The sequence below is a fragment of the Phyllostomus discolor genome, chromosome 1, assembly GCF_004126475.2.
Source record: "Phyllostomus discolor isolate MPI-MPIP mPhyDis1 chromosome 1, mPhyDis1.pri.v3, whole genome shotgun sequence".
NCBI classification, from domain to species: Eukaryota; Metazoa; Chordata; class Mammalia; order Chiroptera; family Phyllostomidae; genus Phyllostomus; species Phyllostomus discolor.
The window spans coordinates 166690020-166710788 of record NC_040903.2 but is presented as its reverse complement, the minus strand read 5'-3'; the positions used below and the strand labels follow the sequence as shown (position 1 = coordinate 166710788).

Genomic DNA, 20769 nt, shown 5'->3' with positions numbered 1-20769 from the left:
TAGTGGTTGTGTGAGTCAGGGTTCTCCAGAGAAACAGAACCAACAGGAGGGGAGAGACTGAAACAGAGAGAGGGCAGCGGAGAGCGAGCGATAGGGAGAGGGCAAGGGAGAGAGAGAGAGGGAGAGGAAGAAGAAGAGGGAGAGGGAGTTTAAGGAACTGGTTAATTGAACTGTGGATACTGGCAAGTCTGAAATCTATGGGCCAGGTGTGGCAGACTGAAGACTTGGATAAGAGTTGTTACAGTCTAGAGTCTGAAATCTGCAGGGCAGGCCAATACATTGGAAACTTAGGCGGGATTTCTACATTGTAGTATTGAGGCAGAATTGCTTCTTGTTCAGGAACCTATCTTTGCTGATTAAGGCCTTTAACTGATTGGATGAGGCTCACTACATTATGGAAGGTAGTCTGCTTTACTCGAAATCTGCTGATTTAAGTGTTAATAACATGTAAAAAATAGTTTCATAGCAACATCTAGACTGGTGTTTGACCAAATAACTGGGCAAAACAGCCCAGCAAAGCTGACACATACATTTCATCCTCATGGTGGACTTTGGCCTTCAACATTCTAGCCAATGACTAGAGTTATCTAGAGCCCATCCATAGCATGTCATACATCCCATTCTTTTCTGTGTAGAAAATAAAAAACAGGGTCCTGAGCTTCAATCTAATCCTAAGACATTATTTGTTTTATTTCAGAATATGAAATTCTCTAGGACTTGCATAGATTCCTCCCAGATGAGGGCTGCCACCACTCTCCAGCTCTTTTCTACTCAGGTTAAGGCCCCTCTTTGGGCATCTGTTTGGTTTAAGGGTTACGTTTTACAGCTTCCCCAGGTTCTACACACAGCTACTGTGATTGCGGTCCAGGTCCTGTGCAATCTCAGACCAGTGTCAGCAATGCAAACTCTTCAGCCTTTCTAGCACGGAACTCAGACTAGAGTGCTACAGAGTACATATGGTTCTCTTATTTTACTTTTCCTTGGTTGAAGCCCTCTTTGCAAATTTTTCAAGCATTATTCTTTTTTGTCCAGCTGTAGTGCTCTTTGATATTTCTTTAAAGTAGTAACTGGATCAACTTTAAAAAAAAGTCCTGAAAGAAAGCATTAAGCATTCAGAGTAACTGACGGCGGTCACCATTCTCCCACCCATCCAGCCTCCTCTGTGGTGTTACTTCATGCTTACTCTGTGCCCGGCATGAGCTCAGAAAAAATGTTTGGTTATGACCATCCCACTTCAGGAAGCTTCAAAGCCAGTTAGGGGACATGAAACTGTTGTTTATGGTGAAGCTTACCAAAGAGAAAACATTTATCTGGCCACATACTTGAGGTTCATTATTTTATATGAACCACCGGAGGACCTTTGTTTATTTATGAACTGGAAGTTTTAAGTCACAGGCATTGAACAGTTAGATCTCATTGATTAGATCACTATTAGAAGTGATCCATTCTTTGAATTATCAGACCCATAACTTAATTTATGACGGAAAGCTAAAGTCATTTGAAGGTATAGTGGAAAGATTAAGACATTCCTTTTATAAATAAAAAGTATTATAAGGGAATATTTATTGGCGTCTGTAAAGTCATAAAGGAGATAGATTATACAAAACCAAAATAGTATAATAATTTTCTTACTAAGTGTACAATTATTGTACACATTCTAAAACATGGTACTGTTTCATTCTAGTCAGAAATATAATTTAATTCTATATTTCTATTTTTAATGTTTTAATTGATTAAAAATAATGTTTAGAAAATTGTGGTTGAGAACAGATCTATCTTACGGAGTTTTCTTTTTTAAACAAAGTGCAAGTATTTATTTTACATATTTGCTTTTACTTCAAGAAAAAAAAAACTTACTTAGAAAAATACAACTTGGGTGTAGTACCATGTGGTGTAAACAACTGAACCATTTTACCTTTTACTTTCCTATGAATGAGCCAGTATATATTTATTACTGGAGTTCCAGCAATAAAATTCAGGTAAGGGGTTTAAATATACCCTAGAGTATTATTTAAAAATAAATTTGTTTCTTTCAAATAGGGTACCAACCTTGGTCTATGACATTTGGGGCAGAAATTAAAATATTAAACTTTTATTACCTAGTAAACTGAAAATAAAGTAAAGGTTAAATAAATACAAAGCAAAAAAAAATATATGTACAAAATCACAACCCCTAAGAGGACAAATAGTCTACTGTTCTCTACTATGAGCGCTTTATCAGCAGTAGTAATTCCACCGCCAGGGCAGTGCTAGTACTCAAAAATGTAAACAAGTATGTACTTTGTTTATATAAAAAAATATGAAGCATGGTGTGTGTTTCTTTATAGTTATCAAACAGCTAGATGGATTGTTTCAATACACCAGTAGGGGCCAGCAAAGAGCTCTTACAGTTTTTCAGAACAGAATTGGCATTGAGATATGTTTATTTGATGTGTTAAATTCTTTTTAGACTTCTTTACTTACCAAAACACTCTCTTAAGTGAATGAATTGCAGAGACAGTGGAATAAAATATCTTGTGTGCTCAAACTATATTGGGGTATAGTTTTTCTGTCTAATCTGCATATATTTTTAATGGAATGTTTGCTTAGGCTATTTCTTGGCAGAGTTTTAATAGTCAAAATATAAATGGCATCATTTAAAGACTGTACTACTTGGCTGGAAAAGGCCCTAAAATTATAGGAGAAAATGCTTGGTGACAGCTTCTCTTAAACTTTTTTTTTCTTTCAGCTGTATGCTCAATTTTTGCAATAGTATTACTAGGCAAATTTTGTATTTCTGTCCTTAAGCTTTCACTTTGTATAAGAAGTGCTTTGGGAAGCTAAAATATTTCTCTGTTTGATTTAATGCTAGATTTTAATTCACCCCACAGTTTTGCTATTTCCAAATTACATAACTGTTTGAATTTATCTTAAAAAAATTTAACAGTCTCAATTCCTTTCTGCATTAACTAACTAACTTGACTAGATTCCTAGTATGGCTACTATTTGGAAATTCAATCCTCGATTTGATACTCAATTACATGGGGTTTCATTCCTACCAACTTCCTGTAATTTTATCCCTATGGGTAAAAATATTAGTGGTCAAACTCTGCTGGAGAAAGTATAGGCACTGTGATTCACGTACTTAAATGTTCATTTAATAGAGCTGGAGTGAAAAAATACTGTTTCAACTTGAAATGCTAGAAGATTGTTGTTCTTGTGTTACTCATTCATGCAAATTGGAGAAGGTATAATTGAAACAAGGTTGGCAGTGTTTGAGGCAGTGTGCTGCAGCTGAGCTCAGCTTAAAGGTCGCTGGAAATCAAGTGCTTTGTAAGTGAAGGCATTTTGACTACAAGCAATTCAAGACAGTTTGGAAACGTCAGTCTCAGGAATGGGTCGCCTTTTTCTTTCTCTGATATCTGGTATCTAATGTTTTACTTGGGATAAAGACTACTACTTTAGAGCTCTTTCGGGCACCACAAATGATTTTTTCTTTCGACGCAGTGCAGCTGCTTCTAGCCTGTCTACCGACAGAGATCTTTGTTATGACTCTCAGCCCTTAACATGTTTGGAAATGAGAACAAATGGCACAAAGCTTACGATTGCACTTTGCAGCCCGAAGAAGTAATACTTATCCTTTGTCAGAAACCTCCGGAGATGATTTGGATAGCAGTGTTCCCATGTACTTCAAAAGACCAACACGGATTTCAACATCTAATGTTGTTCAAATGAAGCTGACTCCCAGACAGACTGCACTACCTCCGCTAATAAAGGAAAACGTTAAGTCTCAGGAGAGATCATCTGCTCCTTCACCTGAAAATGTTAATAAAAAGAGCAGCTGTCTACAGATTTCGCTACAGCCAACAAGGTACGGTAGATGTCTTCAGTCTAGCAGTGTCGTAGCTGACGGTGACGATGCTTCGTTTACCTGTGTCCTGAAGGACCGCATTTACAGCAATGCTGTGGTTGATAATGAACTGAATGCTGTGAGTGATGGCAACCTTTTTAGCAGCTCTGCCATTTGCAGTGGTAGCCTTAGTAACTTTTCAACCAGTGAGCATGGGTCTTACAACAGCAACGGTAGTGATTATGGGTCGTGCACAAGTATCGCAAGTGGGGGTTCTTACGCCAACAGTATCACCAGTGACAGCAGTGGTTATACTTTTCCACCAACTGATGATATGTTTTTTGGTGGAAATTTATATTCTGACAGTACCTCGAATAGAAGTGTGCCCAACAGGAATACTACTCCATGTGAAATTTTTTCAAGAAGTACGAGTACAATTCCTTTTGCCCAGGATGACTTGGAACATGGACTAGAGATTATGAAATTGCCAGTGAGCGGGAACTCGAAAATTCCACTGAAACGTTGTTCATCCTTAGTCATTTTTCCAAGGAGTCCTTCAAATACCCCGCCAACTTCTCCAACAAATACAGGTACTCTTCCAAACAAAGGATCCTATCAAACTTCACACCAGTTTATTATTTCTCCCAGTGAAACTGCCCACAATGAGGATGGTACCAGTGCGAAGGGATTTCTTTCAACAGCTGTCAATGGACTCCGGTTATCTAAAACAACCTGTGCTCCCGGAGAAGTAAGGGACATTCGACCGCTTCACAGGAAGGGCTCATCACAAAAGAAAATTGTTACTGCAAATAATAGTCCAAATCAGACTACCTTTGAAAAGTCATCTGAAGCATATTCTTGTGTTTCAGTGCATTTCACCCAGCAAAAAACAACTACATTAGATTGTGAAGCAGCAAATGGTGATTGTAAACCAGAGATGTCAGATGTTAAGCTTAATTCTGATTCAGAGTATATTAAGCTTGTGCATAGGACACCTTCATGTTTACCACCCTCCCAAAATGTAGATTATCAAATAAATACCAATGGACAGTTGGAAAGACCAAATTTACAGATAAACAAAAGCCATGCTATTTTACAAAGAAGTATTTCATTGGGAGGAACTTATCCAAACGTTTCCTGTTTGTCCAGCCTTAAACACAATTGTTCTAAAGGGGGACCACCTCAATTACTCATCAAGTTCGCATCTGGAAAGGAAGGTAAAGTTGCTAATTTACCAAGAGACAGCAACAGAGATTTCACAAATGAACTGTCTAATTCTTCGAAGCATTCTTGTAAGGTAAGTTTTCTTCTGGTCTTGGTAAATGTTAATTTATATTAGAATAGCCTTGTGGAATAGTTGGTTAAAATTTGTTATAACTTAGCAGTTTTATATACTTTCCTGGTCCTTACCTAGCAAGTATTTTTATAGTAATAAACTTAATATTTGTAAATCTGAGGAACCTGCAATAATTTTTCACTTTGTTATTTTACCAATGTAGAAAATATTCATTAAAAAAACTTTCCAAAGGGAGTTAAGCCATAAAATATTTATGTAGCATAAAAACAAACTTTAAATAATAATTTATTTTATAACACTTTGGTGTGTTTTTCCCTTCCCTCACGTGGCATAGTAGTTTAATTTCTAACTCCATTTCTTATTCTGACTTTCAAAAATGCTCATATAGTATTCTCCCTTCCTTAATCATTGTGAAGTAAAGTAAAATGTTGAGTATTTAGTTGAAATATTAAATAATAAAAACCCTATATAAAGTATGAAAATTTTGTTATAGATGAATGTAGAGAAAAGTGTTTTTTTGAAATACATGTATTTATTAGATCATTGTGAAAAAACTATTATGTTGCCTAGCTAAAACAGAGGAGAAATAAATGGCATTTTCATTTGTATATACCCTTAACCCCAGGAATTTTGTTTCCACCTTGTTTTTCTTTAGCTGCCAGTTAAGACTGCCTTCTAAAATATAACTTACTTTTTCAACAATATTGAAATTTAAATGTTATATTTTTGAATTTGGTTTCAGTTGCTAGGTATTTCCCATAATGTTCTAGTTACCTTACTAATTTGTTATTTTGATAATTTTGCTGTAATTTAACTCTAGTGAATATTAACTGAAGCAGTTCTTTATGTAATGTGGCCTTTCCAAAGTATGTTAAGTGTTTTGACTTTAAATAGATTTAAAAAATATTTGTATTTGCAAGATCTTGCCAGGATACTAAAACATTTTTAATACCAGGAAATTAAAAATTTTTCTGACTAAACCAATTTTAGATGACAGTACACAGTAGTTGGGGTAGGGGGCAGGTGGGTACTTTATCTGTTTATCTGTGTTTATGTAACACTCAATATCTACATTAAAGATTTTTTTAAACTTCTGAACAAGTACCTTAAAGTAAATAAAATATTCAGTAATTGCTAGTTTGTTTTCTCTCTTTTGAAATCTGGTAAATATAATCATTGTTACCCAATGCTCAGGTGTTAATATAAGCAACTACTTTCCCAAAGATGACTAAATATCAGATTTCATATTCGGGTCTTTTAGAATTATTAATTTTACTTACAAAATTGTTTAAAAACCAGCTTTTGGGATGTTATAATCTATTTAAGTATTTTGTCCCTTAAAGCAATGAAATGATGCTTTGAAGAAACATTATTAGTTTGCTAATTGAATTTCCATGTATTTTATAAATTTATTTTACATTTCATGAAGTAATTAATCTGCAGGGAGTAACCTAGAAATACTTACAGAAATATCCTTAAAATGGTTGATTTTGCAATAATAATATAATTTGTTGTTGTTTATGCTTTTGAAAATAGTATTTTTAATGTTTTTTTAATAATGTGTGACTACATGCTTTTTGCATGGCTTAAAATATACACTCTTATTTGTTTTATGTAAACTTAGGTAAGCTCACAAATATTTTTTTTCTGACAGCCAAATGCCTTAACTTTGTTCAAATTCTATTTTGGGGGGTAGATTATTGAATTATAACATACTCAAAAGTGTGTAATTTGTTGCAGAACTTTAAATTGTCCCCTTTTTAATGTTTATTAAAACACTTTTTATAAAAGTATTAAAAGCAATATAGTGACCCTTAAATTCAACATATACTTAATCTAAATTGGTCTAAATGATTAATGGTAAATCAAAGGCTGTTTTAAGAAATACTGAATGTTGTTTTTTCTAAACATAGCAGTGGTAACAATAATGGAGTTTTAGAAATAATCCTGTGTTTATCAATAATTATATATTAATCTAATTATAGTGGTATATTATAACTCATTTATAAATAAACAGCTCCCAAAATATTTCCCATGACTCCAGTTAGTCTGGGTGAGTATTCTGATATGCTGAGTCTGGACTCACATTTAACACGTTGATATTAGAGTAGCATTTAGTAATGTCAGCTATCTGTACCGACCAGCCGTGAAATTAAATCACTGCTTTGGTCAGGGACCCTTGTTTCTAAAGCACTGAGAGGACTACATATTCTTTTCTTATGTGTTTAGTTACTAGTCTTCAGCAGCATAGTATCCAGTTTCTAGCTCTCTATCATCAGCAGCTCATTAATGGCTACTTTTGTAAATCCAGTGAGAACTTTTACCTGTATATGTGACAGGGCTCTGTTCTGTGTTTACAGCGTAGACTGAAGATGAGACTTTGTAGTCCACATGATAGTGTTTATTTCATTGCTTTGTTATCAAAGAGTACAGCAATAACTGACGTATTTATTACATATGCTTTTTGAAATACAATATTACTTCTGTAAAGGCTATATAATGGCTTTTGATCTGAAAGTAGGTATTTGATATTCCAACATTGTGTGTAATGTTTTGTCAAATCTATCAAGTTAAGGAACTAAGGTAGTTTTAATCCAGTTACAAAAGTTACTAACCCATATTTCTAAAATCTGTGTAATAGTTTATTATTATTTTATTTTTCTCTGTTGTTTTCTAAATAACCTATATTATGTTATCAGGATGCTCAGAGTTTTCATTACCCTATTATTTAAAATACCTTAGCATTTTACCCAAGCTTATACATGTCTTCCATTCTTCACATATATGCATGTTTTATCAGAAAGTTTGGCTTTACATTGTTTTCTTTTTGTTATAAAACATTTTGTTCATTTTTTGTTATCTAATCCCAGGTAAGTAAATTGGTTAAGCTTAGTGTAGTAAAACTTTAAAAAACTATGTCTCAGTTATTTCAAAAGTCTTTAACACTAATCTCAAGATTATATGTTTCAATAATCTATTTAGTTGTTTTTCCTGAAATAAATGTCTTAAATATGTACTTATTTTAGTGTTCTATTATTTTCTCCATCCTTATTTTATTAACTGCATCAGCATATTTAGAGACATTTGGTTAAATTTATTTTGAACAACACAATCTCTCCTATAAAAACCAATATAGTTTATAAATGTTGACTCTCAAATTGTGATGCAACAATGTTAATGACCAGTTTTGGAAATTTAGTGAGAAATATATGCTTGTATATGTATATTTCTTAGAACTGAGGAACTATAATATTAATTTCAGAGTGGCTCAGGGAGTTGAATCATTTGTTTCAGAAATATTTTGATTTTCTCTGCAGATGTATCCTTTTTAATTCATTCATGTAACACACATTTGAGTCCCTGCTATTTATTTGTCAGGCCCTGACCCAAGCACCGGGAATAAAAGGTAATAAAGTACAGTCTCTGCTTGGGGGGCTTCCATTCTAGTCACAGAGATACACTAGTAAACAAAAAGCTTTTCAGTCTAATGTGTGGTGGGCTAAAATAGAGGTGTATATGAGAAAGTGAGAAAGATGTGACAGTGTTTGTACAGAGAAGAGAACCCAGTTGGTACAGGAATGCTTCACAGAGGTGGTGACATTTGAGTTGAATCTTGGTAGGTGAGTTGGAGTTCATCAGGCAGAGAAATCAGGTAGGATAGTCTAGGGCAGTGATTCTCAATCTCAGCACTATCGACATTTACGGCTGGATACTTGGTGTTGTATGGGGCTGTTCTGTACCTTGTAGGATGTTTAGAAGCATCTCTGGCCTCTACCCACTGGATGCCAGTAGTGGCCCTCTTTTCCATTTGGGACAAGCAAAAAAATGTCTCCAGTCTTTGCCAAATGTCTCCTACAGACAAAATTGACCCCTGCTGAGAATCATAGCTCTAGGCAGAAGCAGTCACACATACAATGCTAGTTGTGTGAAAGAATCACACTGTAAAGGGTTCGGTGTGACTCAAGCATAAGGAGTCCAGAGATGTAGGAGGAGATGATGAACTAAAAGTGGGTTGGAGTCCCATTGGGTGTAATGTCTCCTCCCTACCACCAAAAATAAGACAAAACAAAAACCAGTTTCTGTGTAGAAAATAAATAAGGGTTTAAGGCCTATTTCTAGAAACTACCTGGAGAATAGACATACTTTTCTGTCTTTATGTCATGCTGAAGAGAAAGCAGTGTTCCTCCTTATAGCAGAAAATAGCTAGGCAACGGAAGTCATTACTTGTGATTGTAGGGTGCTTACTTGTGTGTTTTTAAATAATGTTTTTATGGCACTGTGGATTATAAATGAATCAAAGTTTTCTTTAACTTACGGTGAATGGTGACATCATGAATTAAGATGGGGAATCCAGGAGAAGAGGCCAGATTGGGAGAGTGAAGGAGAAATCATGCATTACTAAGCAGACATACTGGGAGGCAGTCCTGGTAGCACTATCAAGTAGGGCAGGTGGAGATACAGGACCAAGGCTCAAGAGAGACATGAGAGCTGGAAATGGAGCTTGGGTATTATGTGTATGGGAGAAGCCATGGGTAAGAATAAACTGAAAGCCATGAAAGTGAGATGGAGATTAGGAGTGGGTGGGAATAAAACAGAATTCTGGGAGCACCGACTTTGGGGAGCTTTGGGGAGATGGTGGAAGAAGAGATAAAGAGAAGACTAGGAGCCACTAGAGGGGCAGAGAGCCTGGGAACACACAGGAGCAGGGAAGTCAAGGGAAGGAAGAATTCATACGATGGTATACGATGCCTCCAAATTTATGTATCCATTGAATGTGGCAGTTAGGAGGTCCCTGGGAACCTTAGCAAAAGTATTCTCAGGAAAATAGTGTAACAGCCTGGTTGAAATAAGAATGAAACAGGTAAGGAAGCAAAATAGCAAGTGAAGATTATGCCAATCTTAAATGGCATAAAATAGTGTAGGCAAGGTGTATTTTTAGTGGCTACTATATAGAAGACACAGTAGTAGGTAAATATAGGATGCATAGACAGGTTCTCTGTCTACAAGAACATTGCAGTCTATTTTCTAGGGGGCAGGGAAAGGCTGTGCCTATCTGTTCTTCCATCTTAGAACCACAGAATAGTGAGTATGCACAGTAAAAACTGAAATGGAGACTCAGCAATACGAAATGAAGGAAACAAAATTAGAAGTGAAAACTTGAGACTGCCTATGAATAGTCATAACTCAATTTGAACAGCATTACTCTCAGACTCCTCCCTACCACCAAAAATGAGACAAAACAAAAACAGCTTCTGTGTAGAAAAAAAATAAGGGTTTAAGGACTATTCCTAGAAACTACCTGGAGAATAGACATACCTTTCTGTCTTTTTGTCACTGGCTTCTTCCAGGGTATGGAGCCCACCAGGTGTGAGCTATCACGAGGCCTCACCCTTGTAAACCTACTCTCCCTTTGCATTATGAGTGACAGTGGAACAGGATAGACCAGGAGAAGCCAGGACCAGGAGCCTATTTAGTCAGAAGGGTCTTGGCAGAGTCCCTGGGTGTGGCCAGACAATGTGTTGAGGTCAGGGGGTAGTTAGCCAAAGGAGCGAATGAGTGCTAAGAAAATGAACCAATGATGTTGTCAACATATCCAGGAAATACCTGAAGTATTGCTCAAGCATGTGACTCAGTATTCTTTGTTTACCCATGTGTGAGATTGGAAGACTATGGTCAGGTGGAGACAGACACTTAGAGATGTAAGAAAGCCTTTCAAAACAAGAGGTGAACAGATCCATCCCAACTGATTGAGATCTTCTTGGGAAGGCATTCAACATGGCAATAGTTGTTGAAAAGCAATTTTGCCATCACTGAGATTTCATTAAACTGCTTAGATGTAACTAGAGCAGATCTGAAAACTTGGAAGTACAAGCAGTAGCATGTCTGTGTACCCAGTAGCTCAGTTCATGGCAAGTTACAACAAAGAGCACCTTGACCAAGAGGATCCATGATGTCTCTACTTAGCCTCTAGGGTGTGTGTGGGGGGAGGATTATCAGGCCTTCTCTTGACTTAGATGTATTATAAAACCATAACACTGAAAGATTTTGTGCTTATCTTAGCAGAAAAAATATTATAAAGTAGCAATAAATTTACACCAAGGATAATTATAGTACAGTGGACAATGTCTTTAAATGCAGTTGTTCTTAAGTAAAGAAATATTTTTAACAGAATTTTTATCTTTAGTCCCCCTTACAAAAGCTAAGAGTGTACATTTTGTAATATAGTTAAAATAGCATTACCCAGGACTACTTCCTTTTTTCTTTTATTTTTTCTTTCAAAATTTTGTTGGTAGGTATTGCCTTCTAATGCTTTAAGGATTGTGGTTGAAGAATGGCTTATTCAATTTTCAGTTAAATTCAGATTCTGGTTAATAGGTCTATGGTGGGACCTAAGAGTTCTGTATTTCTGACAAGTTCCCAAGTCATACCAATGCTACTATTTCCCCAAACTCACTTTGAGAAACAAAGGCTTAAGATCATTCTTTTATGAGAACAGTAATACAGTTCATAGTTGAAGCATCTAATGAGTTCTTCTCCTGCTTTTACATAAAAAAGAGCCATAGGTATACTGTAATCAGGGCCATGTAATTTGTGAAGATATTTAAATTGATTTAGGCATTTAGATTAGTTTTTGATTGAGACTATGTAATACGGAAGAGATTATTCAGACCAAGAAACATTCACGAGCAAGGTTGTCTACCTGCCTCATAAAAGAACTTAAATATGACTCTTCCAGAATTCTGACTATTAAATTTTCCAGGATTACATTTTAGTTTCTTTTAAGGACTTAGAAATATTGGTTTGTAAGGCATGCAGTTCTACTTAAGGAAATCTCTTGAATTCATCATGGCTGTTATCCTAGTCTGTTGCTTTTATAATGATTGCCTATATTAATTTTGGCCCCTGTCAGTATGAGATTTGAAAAATATGCAGTTGAAATGTTATATTTTTCTTTATTATTCTGGCTCATTCAGGTCATATCTTATGTTTTCCTCTTTGTGAACATTTTCAGTCTTTTTGATATACTTTCCCTCCAGCAGTGCCATATAGGGTACTATGAAGAATGCTTAAATCTTACATTGGTTTATGTGATGAATTGAAACACCATATACATATAATCAATGCTGAGTTATAAACTGTCCTTTTGATAGCTCTACAAGGAGAAAGTTTAAAAATCCTTTATACATAACTGTAGTGCTTCTTAAAATTGCATATTACTTCTCTAGTGTAAATCAGTATATGAAAATCTTAGGAACTGTTCTTCCGTTGGAGCGGTTTCAGAAATCTTATTGGTGGATGGGTGTTTTGTTGTCTTTGTGACTACTGAATAGCTTAGCCTGATTTCAGGAAACCTCATAAGGTACTAAATATCTCAAGTTTAAAAAATGAGGAAAAGGAAGCATAGCAAAAACAAAAGTTCAAGATGGAGAGATAGAAAGAGATAGGCAAGCAAGCAGGCAGGCAAATGTAAGTTTTCTAGAATTGATCAGAGAATTATTCTAGAAAAGGGTAATCTTTTCTGGACTCTAATATACTAGAATGTAATTCCCTAAAACAGGGACTTTTTGTCTTATTAACTGTTACATCCCAGGACCTAGAACAGTGCCTAACACAAAACAGACACTCAATAAATATTTATTAAATTAATGAGTGAAGCCAAGGGACCCTTTGGAGTGGGGTAGAGGTGACTGGAGTATGCTGAGAGACAAGGATAACCAGATGGCCTTGCACAAACAGATAACCAAACTGGGATATTTAGTTGATGACTGTAATGATGTGTGGGAGCTACTTGATGCTCCATCCTTTGCAAGGAAGAGTGGCACTCTTAAACGAATACCTTGTCCCTGGGGTAGATGCCAGTGGAATATTATGATCGTGACTCAAGGATTAGTTTCCACAGTGGAGTCTGATTCATAGCCTACATATTCCGCTTACTGGTATCGTAGAACTATGTGTCTGGTTCAGAGGTTCAGAGCAAGTTTTCTAAAGAGGATTGAATGGGCCAAAACTTTTAAGGGTATTTAAAGCAAGGCCATTTGAGTAGTTTTAAAGTTATCATTGCATTGTTTAATAAAATGACTTCATTCCAGACTTGATGTAAGAACTGGATTCTCGGAGTTGTTCCTGGAGTCTCAAGTAACTGTTTTAGCTGCGAATGACCTTTACCTTTTGTACCGAGGCTGAAAGACTGAACCCTCTGAAAGAGTCACAGAGCTTAATGGAAACTCAAGTCATCTTCAAAGCAAATGAGTTTAACAACTATTTATCAGAAATAGAATATGTGCCTGCTCTAAGTGGCAAATATTATTCCTGGCATTGACAAGTTTATAATTTAGATGAGAAGACAGCAGAAGCCATTAAAATAAACAACCAAAGTACAATAAGTATAATATATAATATACTTCGGGCAGCTGAGCTCCTAAGCTCTGAGACATGTGGTTGATCATATAATTTTTAGCCAATTTTAATTTTTTATCAAGATAATACTTGTGCCTATCCTTAAAATCAGGTGTTATTTCTTCGAGGTTTTCCCTCCTGCCTCTTTCTCTGTTCTCTCTTCCTAGAATTCCTATTAGCCAAAGTTTGTGCCTCTTGGACTGATCTTATAACTTATTATTCTCTTCTGTTTTCTGCCTCTTTGCCTTGTTATCCTACTATCTGGGAGATTTCCCTCAAGTTTCTCCTTCTCTTTAATTAAAATTTTAGTTATTTTAATTCCTAAGTTTTATCTTTCTTTGTGATGATTTCCTATTTTTATTCTTATTTTGTTAATACAGTCTTTTATTTATCTGAGAATATTATATTTCAAATGGTTTGGTTTTGTTTTTATGTGGGCCCTACATTGTTTCTGGTTCCTGCAGGTCACTTTGTTGTTCTTGTTGTTATTGGACATTTTTCTCCAGGAGCCTGGTGAACCTTGCTGTCTACCGTATTTGAGAATGAGTCACTGTGAAGTGGTTTGGAGGCTCCGAATTGTGTGGGGCTTTTTCAGCCGGTAGGCTTCATTGTTGGGAGGACTCTAACTCAGTATCTGGAGGTCTTTTCTCAGAGGTCAGTTTGTTTCTCTAGAAAATAAACTTCCAATGATTACCCAGTTATGTTGTATAACTATGGTTAATGATGCACTAGGAATGAAGGTGATTTCTTTCTATGGTTCCGAAACTGAGTTAATTCAGGCTAAAATAGGCCTTAAAAGTAATATTTACTTCTCAAATTCTTAAGTCCTGATGATAATTTAATTAATCAGTAAGTGAGGGGCCTGGTTTTTATACCTGTTGTCTGAAATACATTGTACATATTCTAGAAGTGAAGCTACTCCTAGAAAGACTTAAATTAAATATTCTTTATAATAGAATGCATGGTTTCCATAACATATTTCCCAACCTTTTACATTCTTGGCAATACATTTAAATGTAAATGTGCATACTTGCCACTCTGACGAAAGGAGAATAGCCCTATTGAAAATGGGATTATTGCCTACAGGAGCAGCAGGAAGAGGAGACCATAATGACCTTCTACTGGAGTGTGACATTGGATGCTCACTGTCACTAGATCTTGAAACCTCAACTATGATGATTTTTTACCTTGGGGGAAATCCTGATATATGTTTTAAACTCTTAACCCTGCATGTGTATCTGTAAAACTTTAAATCAGGTAACAAATATTATATACCACATTTCAAAAAACTCTCTGAGATAGTGACTATCTCCATAAGAAATAGGGAACAAACTCAGAAAAGTTAAAGTGACTTACTTGAGATCGTAAATCTAGTAAATGTCATATTTGGACCAAACACAGCTCTATTATATATTGTAAAGCACTTTTCTACCTCATAAGCCAAGAGGACTTTCATTCTACTCTGCAGCAAGAGAAATCTACAAGATAAAGCTAGTTAGAGTAGGTTATTCTAGTAAAAAATAACATCAGAAAGAAAAAAAAGAGTTGTCTAAAGGAAAATTTCCACCTGGACTCACTACAACCTGATGATTAACTTATACACTCTATAGAACATACAATCCAATCAAGTCCTATCTTATTGCCGTTATTGAGTAAAGCTAAACTCAGGAATTATTATTTGAACACATTGTTACTAGAGAACTAGTTTATCTTTAAAATATTTTTTCTATTTTTCTGACTTGTTACCCAATATTTATAATTACTTTGTTCTTTCTGATTATTTTTATTGATCAAATAACACACACTGTGTGTTCCTACCTCCTAAAAGACTGTTTAGGAATTTCATTCTTAATTTTTCTTCAATAACTAGTGTAAACTACCTAAATCATTATAAACTACATATGTTTTTTTCCCAAGTATTTTAAAACTTTTTATTACAGAAAATTTCCAGCACACACCGAGGTAGAAAGATTAATGCCTTGAGGCCCCGTGAGTGCCCCCAGTGAACCCCAGTTCAACAGCGACCAACACTCTGGCGGTCGTCTCTTCTCCTCCCTTTCTTTTCTTTCGGGTGACTTCTTTTTCAGGAGCATTCTTGAAAAGCTTAATTCAACCTTTCCTTAGGTGTGAGCCAACCTATTTTTTTAAAAAAAGACTCATGATTCTGAATATGGTGGCATGAGAAAATCAGTCAGCTCAGGGCACCTGTCTGAATTTCACAGTAAGAACTAAAATCTTAAAACCAAAAGATACTGTTTCACTAAAAAATTTTCTAGAACTCCATCTGTCCAGTACAGTGGCCAGTAACCACATGGGGCTATTGAGATTTTAATTAAATTAAATCATATTTAAAATTCTGACCCTCATTTGCACGAGGCCCATTTCAAGTGTTTGCATGTGACTGGTGACTACTGCATTGGACAGCACAGATATGGAGTAACCCATTATTGCCCAAAGTTCTATTGGACAAGGTTCCTGTAGAGCAACCATTTTCAGCCTTTTTCATATCATGGCACACATAAACTACAAAAATCCTTCAGCACACCAAAAAATTATATTTTTTTGCCAATTTGACAAAAATAGGTACACTTTTGTTCATTCATACTGGACAACTATTGTGTTGGCTATTGTTATGTTTTAAATTTGACAATCTAAAGGAAAAGAGGTCAGTGCCCCACCAGGCATTGCATGTTTTAAAAATTCTTGCAGCACACCTGCTGCTCTAGAACATGACGCTTGAGCTGCACAGCACTGATAGCCCTGCAACTTTGACAGCGCTCCACTGTGCTGAGGAAGGCACCTCAGGCTGCGGTGCCAGCAGGGAGCTGTGGTGGCTGAAGCGGGGGAGCCACATCCAGTGGACTTATTTTTCCCTGTCTTGCTGTAAGCAAGAAAAATTTGGCTTTAAAGGAATCCACTGACTTCTTATTTTCTTAAACAACAGTTAACCCACATTCCCCCCTTTTTTCTGTTTTCATTGATATATTATATTATTGAATAGAAATTATGAGTTTCTAAACCTGGAAGAAACTTTAAAAACAGTTTATAGATCAGGGGAACTTACATTTGACCAGATAATAGGTCATCAAATTGTAAGAGTATTCTGAAATATTTTTTAACTGAGAAAACATTATTCATTACAAAAAGTAAAAACTGTTAAATCTTTCATTCTACCACTGCATATAAATGAGGTAGTTTTACCTGAATCAAAGTCTACATGAGCTGTGTATTTCACCTCTCATGGATGTATTTTTTAAATTCATGTGTAGTATCAATAGGAGATCAGGGTTATAATCTAATGAGACTTGAATAACAGAGTTTCACACAAAATATTCTGTCAAGCCAGCAACTCTGTGCAGATTCCAAGTGGTGGGTTCCATATGCCAAGAGTGGAGAGTGGCTCATGGTCACTAGAGGGCAGAAAAAGTCAGGAGCAGATGGGGAAGCCTGGGGAAAAGTGTAGGGAATAGCTTGCACATCTCCTTCATAAGGAAAACAGCCTCTTACATGTAAAGAAAATACCATTCAGTCCTGCAGGCAGAAATGCCAGTGAATGATCTAGCAACATAGGCCATAGTCAAAGCAGTGAGCGACATGGTCAGGGAATCAATAAACCAATCTGGAGTACTAACATTAGCAGATTATCACACTCATGACAGAGAATGAAATTCAAGTCCAGGTTGCAGAAGGCAAGCAGATTACAGGGAGTGGAGCAAGTCATTTAACCCTTTCAATGATTTCTCTAATACTGTTCAACACACTGTCCCCTTTGAAATGGGCAAGTGGTACTTTAAGTCACATGGGAAATCTGATAACCATCTTCTTTTGCTATTGTAGCATTTCCTGTCATATCACTGAATTGTTGTTTTTTTTTTAATGTTAAAACTATTTCTGTTTTCCTCCTGATAAGTTCTCTTCAAATCATAGAATACTTTCAGGTCTAAATAGCTAGTTTTCACAAAGGAAGTATTAATTGATATAAAGATGATTAATTTTCTAATAAGTCAAGCCATTTCAAAATTTTTTACATTAATAATTTGGAATTTACCCCAGGTATTAAATACCCATAAAGGCAGGGCAGATTAGAGTATAACAAAGAATGGAAGTTTTCCCTACCTCTTTTCCTGTCTCCATCCGTAGACTTCTGTATTTTTCCTTCAGTTTTTACATGCATTTTATTTTTAGGTGCATGTAAAACCATGCAGGACTGTAATAGGCCTGTGATATCAGGAACATTCTCCTACATGTAGCACTGAACCTGACTACAGAAGCCAGTCACAAACATTTGTTGACCTCACAGAATTTATAGTCTCATTGGCGTAGAAGGGAATTATAACACAGATGTTAAAAGATACAAGGTGAGTAGAATTTCAGAGGAGGAAATTAGCAATTTAGTCTCATCAAGAAGATTTGTATTAAAATGATATTTAGCTGGGCATTGTAAGTGGATAGGATTTACACAGGGAAGTGAGTTTGAAAGCAAAGGCATAGGTGTTCTACTGGGGAAGCTTATGTTAATAGATAAGACTGCAAGGCAGCCTGGAGAAACAAGTAGCCTGGAATCCCACGCTAAGGAATTTATAGTTTTTCCTCTGGACCAATATTTTTGAAAAATGTTCCTCACCTGTAAGATACCTCACCTAAAACCCATCCCATTGACAAATAAGTTTGTATAATGCCACATGCTATATTTTTTGGAATTTCACAATGCAAACTAGTAAAGTTAAATTCCTAAAGCCCAGAAATAAACTTTTGAACTTTTTTTAATGAAATGTTTCCCAAATATGTGATCACCATCGAACTCTTTTAGTACCTAGCAAATCCCTCAGAGCATACTTGGGGAATGATGTTTATGCGGTAGCCAATCTTCAAAGTTTTAAAAGAGGATTGTCATAATTAGAATTTTTTCTGTTTTTACAACTTAAACTAGAAAGAAATGCAAATACATAGATACCTGACTCATTTTGCTTCTTTTAGAGGAATTCCATTAGATATTATCTTTGTCTTAATTTACATGGTGTTATCTTTTTAAAAATTTTTATTGTATTTTTTTCATTACCATGTAGTCCCCTTATACCCTCTCCATGCCCCCTCCCAATCACCACACTGTTGTCCATGTCCATGAGTCCTTTTTCCTTTTTGACAGTGTGTGTTATCTCAAAACGACCAAGTTCATTTGGAAGTAAGTGGGATAAAAGATAGATACATTTAGATGCCCTGCTTATTCATCTTCAGCTGTTATCAATCATTGCTTACTCCTCCTGGTTTTCTCCAAGGATTAAATAAAGATGTGGTTCTCTAGGTGTGACTCCTGGACCATATGCATGAATATTACCTGAGAACTTGTTAAAACTGCACATTCGGGCCCCATCTAAGACCTGCTGAATCAGAAATTCTGGGAGTGAAGCCCAATGATCGGTCTTTAATATGCCCTCCAAATAATTCTGACACCCACTGAAGTTTGAAAACCACTTGAGATGACTAACCTAAACTTTTTGAAACTCTAGAGTAGGTTGGGAGCTAAAGCTTCTAGATACTTCCTCAACTGCCACAGCTTCTGTTTTGTCCACTTTAAAATGATTATGTTAGATCATCTCATACTTGTTCACAAATTACATATCTGAGATCTTACACAGCTTTTTGGTTTCTTAGAATTAAAGTTACTATATCTTAACAGTGGCAGCCATCTGTTAAATTAGTTTTTCATTTAGACCATAGATAAAATTCTCAGAGAATATTAGCTTCCATTGCATCACAAGTTCACCTTTTCCATCCCTGGCCAGGTAGTTCAGTTGGTTAGAGCATCATCCTGATACACCAAGGTTGTCAGTTTAATCCCCAGTCAGGGCACATACAAGAATCAACCAATGACTGCATAAATGGGTGGAACAACAAATCGGTCTTTCTCTCTCAGCCACCTCCCCTTCTCTCTCTCACTAAAATCAATTTTTATAGAAGGTTTACCTTTTCTTTCCCTGGTAGCTTGGGAGATATTCCTCAAAAGAAAAAAAAAGGTAGTATCACAATTAAGTTGCACTCAGAAGAGTAGACTCTCTGTGTGTGTTTATTTTCAATCAAGAATGAGTATTTTTACCCTCTGAGAGGAAGAGTCTTACCCCTTTTATCAGTTATCTAGCTGTGGGTATTTCCTGGTTAAATTATAACTTTATAGTTAGTCCTCTTATTTTCCTTTGTTTAAAAATATAAATTTGAAACAATAGGAAGACGTAATCACCCCCTCCCCTTTTTTGAGAAGGGGAGAATAGTTGTAACAAATGCAAGACTTTCTTCTCACCTACATAGTCCTTTAGTTGAGGGACATTTGATAAAAATTGCTTCTAAAAGTGTGTTGGATATATTAAATTTTAATTTTAAAAATAATTATTAAGTCCAATTCATGCGTGACACAACACAACCTGAGTCCTATTACTCCTGCTCTGCTTCAGATTCTCTTTTTTGTAATGTATGAAAAATATGATTTATATTTGAAAATCCTCATAGTAAATTATAAGGTTACCTTTAAAGCACTGGTCCCCCCCCCTTTTTAGCACCAGGGACCAGTTTTGTAGAAGACAATTTCTCCACGGACCGGGTTGCGGGGATGGTTCTGGGATGATTCAAACTCACTACATTAGCTTACCTCCTACTGTGCCACCTGGTGCTAACAGGCCCAGACCGGTACCAGGTCCGCTGCGGGAGGTTGGGGACCCCTTCTTTAAAGCGTGTAGAGATGGAGGAACTTGTCAAGGTAAATCGTCCATTTAGTACATTTGTGATGATTAGAAAGTGGAGACCTCCAAAGAAACTGAAATTCGGAGGAGACTCAAACTGAAACTGATTTGGAGAGAGGTTTCTCCCAGCTCTCTACCCCCACCCCATTCCCTTAGGTAAAGAAATACCTTTGAAAATGTGAAGGTTGCTAAGGACTGTGGAACGCATATACCCAAATTTTCAAGCAGTATGAAGCTATTGTCAAAGAACAAGTAGAGTGTGTGTCTTATAGTTAAATCTACCAGACAGGCTGGCTGGCTGAGCAAATCACAAGGCCGGGACTTTGAATGTTTGTTTTAAGCAAAGACATCCGGTTTCCATAGCACTATGATTTTATAGCATAGATCAGATTATACTGTTTATTTAGCTAACACCATTTTCCTCTCAACATACTGAAAAGATTGAATCAATAAATCTTAAACTTCCAAAAAAACGTTTAAAATAAGCAGGTCATAGCACAGAGTGAGTCTGTGTG

At 36.0% G+C, this 20769-nt stretch overlaps 1 protein-coding gene across 3 annotated transcripts in view; it reads left to right on the top strand.

The window, feature by feature from the left end:
• Positions 1-20769, top strand: part of NEDD4 (NEDD4 E3 ubiquitin protein ligase) — a 120947-nt gene that overhangs the window by 49787 nt on the left and 50391 nt on the right. The window contains exon 1 of one of the 3 annotated variants that reach the window (XM_036033893.1): positions 2410-5126. The exons of 1 other annotated variant lie outside the window; for it this stretch is intronic. In XM_036033893.1, the coding sequence (XP_035889786.1) occupies positions 3567-5126 (1560 nt within the window). In that variant the 5' untranslated portion in view covers positions 2410-3566. Of the gene's footprint in view, positions 1-2409; positions 5127-20769 lie in introns of those variants that run through there. One more of the 3 variants, XM_028506828.2, reaches the window with a different exon arrangement.